Below are 9,626 nucleotides of genomic sequence, written 5' to 3' on the forward strand. Positions count from 1 at the left end.
TTTTTCCCCTTTTGTCCTAAAAGTTATTTAATAAAGAATTTTTAAATTTCCAAATGGGATTTCTAGTTTCAGAAAGAGCAGAGGAGCAAGCCATGGAACTAAAAATGCTTGCTCAACTTCAGGCTTCCAGAACTTTTAGTTTTGAATGAAATTGAAAATCTTGATTATTACCTGAAACTGCATTTAAGAATTTTCCAGTACAATTTTCCAGTACAAGGGAACTGATTATTATCTACGAGGGATCAAAATAGCTATGGGAAAAAATAGCTATGGAATCTATCAGGGTTTCTTCCAAGGGCAAGAAAGCAATAAATTTGCTGAGCAAATTAATGGTGAGTGAAACAATAAAATTGATTTGTGATTGCATATTGCATACAGGCTTTCATTAGCTTTCGTATCAGCTTTGTGAAAATTAGAAAAAGGTGCTCCATTGGGTGTATGTGGCCTGTGGAGTCCTGCATGGTTGGAGAATTCCTGGCTGAATATCACCCCCCACTTGAATTCTGTTACCTTAACTAGGAACTTTAGCTCAGCCGGAAACTGTACAGTTAATCCAGAAGACCCTAGATTGCTCTCTACTAAGTTTAGCAGGTTCATTAAAATAGTTACACTTGTTAACGGCTGGGCAATTGTGGGAAAAAATAAAAATAAGAAAAGCAACCGATTGCTAAGACAGTGCATCTTAAACGCTCTCACCCAAAAAAGTGATGGTTATGTGATAGGATAGAGGAGGTGACGAGATAGAGGGTGTTAACTAATGTTATGGTGGTCATCATTTTTCAGTATATAAGTGTATCAGATCATCATGTGGTACACCTTAAACTTACACAATGTTATATGTCGTTTTTATGTCAATAAAGCTGGGGGGGGGGGAAGAAAAGCCACAGATACCACCAAACTCTCATTATACTTGAGGTATAAGATTTATTCACACACACAAAAAGTAATCACAACCAAATGTACACTAATTTAAAAAACAAAAGATTATAGTGACATAAAATTTTATATTCTCTTTTATAAGTGTGTAAAAGTATTTTGTTTGCTTCTACTTTAAATTTCCATTCATAAAAGAATAGCAAACATTAAAATGCGGTGATAGTTTGCATTTCTTACATGGAAAGAACATAGACCAAACCCTGGAGCTTTAGTTTACAAGGATGTTACCATGAAGAGACACACTAAACGAATGATCAAAAATAGTATCTATTTCCAGATCCATATACATATACATTCACCAACTAAGCTGAGAAATAAGCATTTCATATTGTCTCCCATCTTGCTATCATGTATTTTTCTTCTTTTTACTAAAAGCAGAGTAAGAAACCGCACTTTCTCCTTTTAATTGACCTCAGAAGATGCACTATCTAATTCATGAGAAACACGGAATTTCAGGTGTTTATCTTGTTCCTCACTCTCAGCGTGTTGGACTAGCTCCTTTTCACTGCTTTGAACTGTTTGGCCAACAAGCTCACTGCTGACATCAGAACTTTCCTGACTACCAATCTCATGGGAATGCTTATTGTTCTCATCACTTGCCTTCAGCTTATACTCTTTGGAGTGCTTGCGGCTCTTGGTTTCCATACTGTGGTCATCCACCTGACTTGTTTCCTGACTGTCCTTCACATGGCTGTCCCTGTCAGGAGACCGCTGCACGGTGTGGGAAAGGAGGACGGCATTGAAGTCATCTTTCGTACTCTGACTTTTCACAAGTGATGTGAAGTCCTCCTCTGTAGAATCAGGATACTGAATCACAGAACAAATGGAAGAAAGATGAAATGAATAGTCAGGGATGGGTGCGTTGTAATTCTGCTTCCTAACTTTTAGGCCAATTTATACTGAAAATTGTCTAAATTTGGCCAAAGCAAAAACCAGGACTAGCATGTTACTTTGCATTTTGCCAAGCCTTTTCACATATTCATCTCCTTTAATTTAACAGGTACATCAATTATGCGTATGATGAAGACTATGAATTAGGTCTCATGATCCCTGTTTTACATAAAGGGAAAATGAATTGAAAGTTAAAAAGTAAAATGAATAGTAAATGGCAAGGCTATGTGTCAAATACAGATTCTTCCACTACACATTTAGTGTCATTTGCCACTCTCCAATTCATCTTAGGTATTTAGCTTCAAAACATGACCATTATATTGTGAAGATAATTGCTGTTTTCCAACGTTTTTTTTCCTTTAATCTAAAAAAGTGAATAGAATAAATGCTTTATAGCCAGGATTTGGAAAACGAGCATTGTGATTGAGAGGCAAAATTAGGGAGAAATAGCATGGCCTTAAACATAAAATCACCAATGGGAAAAATATTTGTGTTCTAGAGTCATAAATTAATAATGCTAACTGAATGAATGAATGAATGTGCATATGCACACCTGGAGTTCCTAGAATTGGGCTCTAATCATAAATATCTGATGTGTCTGTTAAAGGATTTACCTGATCTTCATATCTGTGGGACTTCTTAGATTTGGACCTCAGTCCATAAGCCACACTATCACCTCGGCCATCATATGAGTCTCTTGTGGGGACAGCTGGGGTGAAAAATTGGGTTGCCGGAACATCGGTGGGAAAGTCAGTGACCAGTTCATCAGATTCATCAGACTGGTTAGAGTCGTCATCTGTGTCATGGGAATCAACAGAGTCCTGGCTATCTACGTCGTCTCCATCATCTTCATCATCCACATCATGGCTCTCATTGGACTTACTTGCAAGGGTCTAAAAATCAAGATGGCCAGAAAAATTCGGGTAAAGGTTTTTATTTTCCCTTAGTCTTTACAGTGTCTTTCAAACTATTTTGTTTTCAGAATCTTTGCCTTCAGAACAATGTACTCAGTGACTTTTAGGAGCAAATGTGAGTATCTTCCAATTTCGTTTTAACACAAGGATAGTGGAATCATAATCTGAGGTGTTTTGCTTGATTTTCCATAAACAATTATTTTCATAGACAATTTCAAGCAATATATGTGAGTATGACATTTAAACTGATAACATTGCTTTTCCTCGTTCATATTAGATATTATTTAACTGACCAAATTCAATGATGAAATAAATACAGATACATAATTGTGAGGTTATTTGTTCTATTTGAAATAAGAATTCTCAGGATATTGGAGCACCCATATATTAATGCATGCACCGAAACCTAAAACCACCTCCTTATTAGCATGGATAAACAAAAGGTGGATAAATTGCAGCTCAAAGCTGTCAATTAAATTAACCAGTTAATGTCTATTAAACTTCTGATTCGCAAATATACTGGGTTATTTATGTAGCTTTCCTAATTAGAGATTCTTAACATATTCAAACAGATCTTAAGGAAAACAAATTTAACTTATCTCTCTGTTTAGCAAATATGTTAATAGTCCTAATAAAAAGAATAGTTGTCACATAAACAGTTATGTTAGGAACAGTAATGTTCCTAGAGACAAAATCTTGGCTTTCATAGGCATTAATTAGGTGCTTATCAGATATTGGAAAAAACACCTTCAAAATACCTTAAATAAAATGTTAAGAGGCTTAGTATTTCAAATAACAGACATTGGCAAACACTTCCTGCCACCCTAAACTTATCTGAAGAAATCTGATATTTCTGCCATTTGGTAAATACATGCTTTTCTTCTGAGCAAGTTTTAGACTGGCAATTTACTGGGAAATTTGCTAACAGAATCTTGTCAGACTTGAACCTGGGCAATGTCATTCGGAGGAAGAGTGGCTTCTTTCATCTCTCTAAGGCATGGTCAGCCTCTGATTCGAGGTGAGAACTTACCTTTTGTTTGAAGTCATCAGTTTCTTCAGAGAGCACAGCATTCTGAAGAAGGAGGGACACATATCAGGCAGTGAACATCAAACGTGCCTAACATTTTAATTCAACAGTCAGCCTTTGCTGTCCCAAGCAGTTCTCAGTTTTCAGCCTCAAAAGTGGGTGGCTTAAAGTGGGAGGAAGCCACTTGACCAGATCAATTGCTAGCCGAAGCTCACATTTACCCAAGGGCCAGAAGGCTCCATTTAACTGGCCCAAATGGCCTGCATGATGGCTACTTCTTGTTGCTGTTTTCTAATTGTGAAAAATTTAATTTTTACAATTAGTTAAAATTAAAAATACCTGTAGTGCTAGGAAAGTCTGCTTCTGAGATGGGTCAGGCTTTCGCCATGTAGCTACAGCACCTGGGTATTTGTTGTAAAGCTACAAAAAATGTTGTATATTTGTCATTATTAAAAAAAGAAACATAAAGGATCTCTAAGAGATAAGCTGAAAAAAACAACTACACTTCACTGACCTTGATGGATAAGAATAATATGCATGTATATGGTCAACCAGAGCTTTAGATACCTCTTTTAGCATTTATTTGCATTGCAGATTCATTTAATATACTCTTCAAAAGAAAATTTTTTTAGTGTTTATTTATTTTTGAGAGAGAGAGAGAGAGTCCAAGCTGGGGAGGGGCAGTGAGAGAGGGGAACACAGAATCTGAAGCAGGCTCTGAGCTGTCAGCACAGAGCTCGACGAGGGGCCGGAACCCACGAACCGCGAGATCATGACCTGAGCCAAAGTCAAATGCCCAACCAACTGAGCCACCCAGGTGTCCTGAGATTCATTTAATATACTCTTACATAGCACTTACTGTGGGCCAGGCACTCTTTCAAAGTGATTTACAAATATTTATTCATTTAATCCTTTCAACGCCCTGTGAGATGAGTATCATTATTATTCCCATTTTACAGATCAGGAGAAACTCAACCACAAGGAAGGTTAGTGGTAGAAAGTGGCAGAGCCAGGGTTCAAATCCAGGCAAACTGGCTCTTTGCACTGATGCATTCTGTGCATACTAAATACTGCGCAGTCCTGTGCTTGCTAGCTGAAATTTCCTCTCAGATAAAGCACAGCTAAAGCAGAAGTTCCTTAATTAGTGGTGATCTTCATTGTTTCCTCTATGGAACAAGGGGGAACTCTCTAAGGCTGTGCTGTCTGATATGGTATCCTCCAGCTATATAACATGTGGTTATTTAATTAAAATTAAGTAAAATAAAAATTCAGTTCCTCAGTTGCACTAGCTACATTTTTCATTCAATAGCCACATGTGTCTAGCTGCTCTCTGAGTGGACGGTGCAGAAATAGAATATTAACATCATCACACAGTTCTGTTGCTCTAATGTGCCAGAGACATGAATGGTTTTTCCTCTAGCCAAGTTATTTATCTGGAAAATGATTATCCTAGTGCAGAGGAACAGAAGTTGCTCTGAGTAAGTGTCATCTGATGGGCTGTATCACCCAGAGCCAATCCCTTCACATCCCTGTCATTGAGAATGAGAATCCTGGTGGTTCCACAGAGTCCCTTTCACAGCCAGCCACCGAGTGGGGGAGGGGCGGGGAGGCAGCCAGTCAGGGGCACTTGGGGTTTCCCCAAGGCCGGCTGGCTCTAACCAGAGGAGATTCACAGTGGGCTTCTCTCAAAGCATTTGCTGAAAGAAGGGGTTCCTTGCCTAAAAACGATATGAAAACTACCGGTCTAGATGAGTTCAAGTTTCCCTCTTGGAAAGATTATATACAAATATGTATATAAAGATTATATACAAATATGTTAGAACTTACATATAATTAATAATTAATATATATATTTCCTGATGAGACATGTAATATGGGCTCATAGAGAATGTATTTATAAGTTCAATTTATGATTTAAAACAAGGTAATATGGAGACAATATAGATGAACAAAGTAAGGAGACTAAACCCCCTAATAGTCCTAACACTCACAAATAACCAGTGTTCATCTCCAGAGGTGTTTCCTATTAACTTTCCCATATTTCCTACTAGTTCTAAGGTTCTAGGATTCTGGAAGTTTGAATCCCCTGACATTTAGTAATTTGTACTGTCATAGCTTCATGTACCATATTTGTTCTCTTAAAAGCACTAATTCTTGCCTCAAATAGTGTGACCTCTATCTTTTCTGGAAATGTTAATTTTTCTGGCTTATTATTGTGATTCAATACTTGTTTTCTCAAATCAATTGGACATGCCTATAACACCTACTTGCACACCCAAATGTGCATACAGCAATATTTCTCTAAATGTCTTCATTAAGCAATCTATTCTCAGTGACCCCAGGCAACTCTCTACGGCCTTTATTCTGTTCATCTGGCATTGAGCTCTGTGCCTTTTTGTCTGAGCTCCTCAGGACAATGCCCATTTGTTGTTTGGCTGGCACAGTTTCACCTGTTTTGGAGAGGCACATACATCTATGGTGCTGGTCAAAAAGCTATAATAAAGGGTTTGATTTGGTCTTCTGTTTGGGTAGAGAATTGTTATCTAAAGTTAGCTGACAAGATCTAAACAGTGTAAACGACTTTCTTTTTATAATGGGCTTCTTAGCAAATATCTTAGAAGATATTTTGAATATTAGAGTCACACAAACTATCCAGTATGTGAGACAAATTTTAAACTTACTAAAGGGTGGAGTTTTCTACGTCTAGCATGGTATGTTGACTCATGGAAAGAGAGTCACATGACTTCATAGAATTCATCTTACATAAGTGATAATGGCCTAGAGCATTATTTTATTATATAAAAAAAATCTAATTTGATGTTAAGAGCATATACTTACTAAAACCTATCCAACTCTTTCTTAACTTGCAAAAGGGCTATGTCCCAATAAACCCATTGCAGGTTGAAAATATGGTAGGTCATACAGAGATGCATTGAATACACCTAACCTACCGAGTGTCATAACTTAGCCTAGCCTACCTTCAACTGCTCAGAATGGTTACATAGCCTGCAGTTGGGTAAAAGCATCTAGCACAAAGCCTATTTTATAATGAAGCGTTGAATATCTCATGTAATGTACTGAGTACTGTACTGAAAGTGAAAAACGGAATAGTTGTATTGGTGCAGAATGGTTGAAAGCATATTGGTGATTAGCCTCGTAATCATGTAGCCGGCTGAAGGCTGCAGTTCACTACCACTGCCCAGCATCACAAGGGAGTATTGTACCATGTATTGTTAGCCTAGAAAAAGGTCAAAATTCAAAATTTGAAGTATGGTTTTTACTAAATGCATATGGCTTTCTCACCGTCATAAAGTTGAAAACTTGTAAATTGAACCATCATAAATTGAGGACCATCTGTAACTGTACTTAGTACTGGCCTGGGTTGAAAGCAGGCAGTCAGTACTTACCAATTAACAGCATGACTATGAAAATAAGTAAAATGGCAACAAATATGTTTGTGGTGCCTCCTGTACAACTGCATAACTAATTTAAGGACTGATAAACCTAAAGATGCTTACCTGCTTTTCCTCCGAGCTCCCAGAATCAGTCTGTTTAATCTTTGAAACAGAAAAGATGAAGAAAGATTACAATATGAATGTGTTCTTAGCACATGGGAGCACACAATTCATGTATTTTGAGAAATTTCCCTTAGATTCAGCTGTACTCACTGGAATGGCGTAGGCAATGCCCAAGAGGCAAAAGCAAATCACTGCAATTCTCATGGTTATTTTTCCTGCAAAACATTTTGTAAGGAATATTTAATCTCTTTGTAGGGTAAAACCGTGATACCTTTGTTTGCTACCACATTACAAAATAATTACAAATAAAATATATTTTTTGTAGAACATTTTCTTCCTTTTGGAGAAAACTTTTGTTTCGTTCACTATGGTCTTTTGAGTTAATATTTGTAATGCCACCTCTATTCTCCATGTCTCACTATTAGGTAAGGGAGAGAGGAATGTTACGAGTCTATATTTAACTTTAAAATTTAGAGTTCCAGGGATTATACCAATACTACCTGATATCTCCAGCTGTCTAAACCTACAAACAGATCATTAGTAATTTAATTAAAATAATAAGCTAGTGTTAGTATACTCATTTCTTAGAGAAGAAAAACACAAAAAGAAAGAACATAAAACTACAGAAACTTGCTTTCTCCATTTTTCAAGCATGCATGTTAAATGTGATTCTTAAATTATTAAAAAGATACTACTTAGGTAAAATGAAGCGATCTCAAAACTCAGTTATTTAAGAAAGACATTCTAGAAATTTGAAACAAAAAACAAAACACTGAAAACAGTCAACAGCTTTTCTATTCATGATAACAAGTCTACATAGTGTCATACAAGTATTTTGGTGAAAAATTTAACGGCTAAATACAGAAGTAAAATATTCAGGGAGGTTTTTTTTTCCCCCTTGAAAATAGGATGGATACATTAAATCATCAAAAAATAGCATTATTATTAGCTTACATTACCACTAAAGATCCTTTTCCTTTTAAATGCTTCCACAACCATCTATCCATTAAAACTAATGTATATGGAAACATTTGAAAGGGGCATAGAATGTTTATTTTTTTCTGATTGGAAGAAATAGTGTTAGTTCTTTTGAGGACTCAAAGTGTTTCTGAGTTATATATACGACTGGCTTTCAAAACAGCCAGTCACCTTTCCTCCAGGAAATCTGTAATGTATCTGGCATGCTCAATGAAAAGACAAGAACAAGTCTGCATAACAGCTTTACAGTTAAACTCTTCCTTACCACTTGCCCTTCGCCCTGAAACGAAGCTGAGTATATAGGACAGTGCACTGCGGGCTTACCTTGGTCTGTGGCTGCTGAGAAGAGAGCCCAGTCCTGGACAGTGTGGCAGTCCTGGCCTTCTCTTCTTGCTGCTGACAGCCAGGACCTCCCAGAATTTAAATGCTGCTCCAGACATTCTCCACCAACACAGGGAGGCGGAGAAATGTGTCATGAGGTTTTTTTGTCACTGCCCCACCCACTTGCTCCCACACTTCCCCCTCTGGTTTTGTGGTTAGAAAAACAAAGAAACAAACACACAAACTACTCTGCAGTTAAAACATTACTTACGTACAATATCATTAACTAGATTTTTCATTTATGGGATTGTCATTCAGCGTCATGGAAGGGCATTGAGGGGTCCTCTAAAAAAGTGGGGAGGAATGACTAGTTCTTTTAAAGAGTTTTATCATTTCTGAATTAGAAGAAAAATTATTAATATGAATCAGTCCTAAATAAAATGAAATGGAATAGATTTTTGTTTCTTTTGGGGTAAACAACAGATTAAGGTAATATAATGCAACCACATGTGCCTCACAATTATACTTGTTTAACAGCTTCAAGGCTACTGTTGAGGTGTACGAAAAGTTCAGAGAGTCTCCTTCCATCCTTCAGTACTCAAGCTCGGTTTTGTGATTTCAAGTATGTAACAACTTGTCATTTAGACAAATGACATTAATAACATTAAAAACTATGTTTAGAAATCTATGCCCATTAAGTTGGATTCACAATGACCTCTCAAGGACGTGAATTTTTGTCGCACTGTTTGAATTGTTTGGAGGTGACGAATCTCATAATTCAGTAGATAAAATAGAGGAATGGTAATTTACTCTATATGCTACAGAAGTAAGGCAGTTTCTGACTGGGAGCAGTGTTACTGCTTGAGAATGCTGCTTCTGGGGCCAGAGTGTGGCTATGACTCCCCACTGCCACCAGTTAGCTGTTTGGCCTTGGGCAGATCACTTAGCCTCCTGTTTCTTCATCTGTCACATGCACACACTATTACCTAGCTCATGGGGGCTTTGAGAAGTTTAAATGAATTAGTATGTGTAAAACTAACA

The 9,626-nt window shown here is 37.1% G+C and overlaps 1 protein-coding gene across 2 annotated transcripts; it reads right to left on the minus strand.

Moving 5' to 3' along the window:
- Window positions 1-904: 904 nt before the first annotated feature.
- Window positions 905-8,744, minus strand: SPP1 (secreted phosphoprotein 1). 2 transcript variants are annotated; one of them, XM_058721950.1, is made up of 7 exons: window positions 8,589-8,744; window positions 7,437-7,501; window positions 7,287-7,325; window positions 4,108-4,188; window positions 3,772-3,813; window positions 2,442-2,720; window positions 905-1,743 (listed from the first exon to the last, which is right to left on the minus strand). In XM_058721950.1, exons 2-7 carry the CDS (start codon window positions 7,488-7,490, stop codon window positions 1,339-1,341), a joined length of 900 nt encoding a protein of 299 aa, XP_058577933.1. In that variant the 5' UTR covers window positions 7,491-7,501; window positions 8,589-8,744; the 3' UTR covers window positions 905-1,338. The 2 variants fall into 2 exon arrangements, with proteins under 2 accessions (XP_058577933.1, XP_058577934.1); XM_058721951.1 differs by lacking the exon at window positions 4,108-4,188.
- Between the last annotated feature and the right edge of the window lie 882 nt (window positions 8,745-9,626).

Source organism: Neofelis nebulosa, chromosome 3 (genome assembly GCF_028018385.1).
Source record: "Neofelis nebulosa isolate mNeoNeb1 chromosome 3, mNeoNeb1.pri, whole genome shotgun sequence".
NCBI classification, from domain to species: Eukaryota; Metazoa; Chordata; class Mammalia; order Carnivora; family Felidae; genus Neofelis; species Neofelis nebulosa.

Coding starts and splice junctions, on each gene's coding strand:
- SPP1 (XM_058721950.1), bottom strand. CDS start 7,490: ATGAGAATTGCAGTGATTTGCTTTTGCCTCTTGGGCATTGCCTACGCC. Junction 4,189..7,286: donor GGAGCTCGGAGGAAAAGCAG/GTAAGCATCTTT, acceptor CATTTTTTGTAG/CTTTACAACAAATACCCAGG. Junction 2,721..3,771: donor CTGATGACTTCAAACAAAAG/GTAAGTTCTCAC, acceptor CTTGATTTTTAG/ACCCTTGCAAGTAAGTCCAA.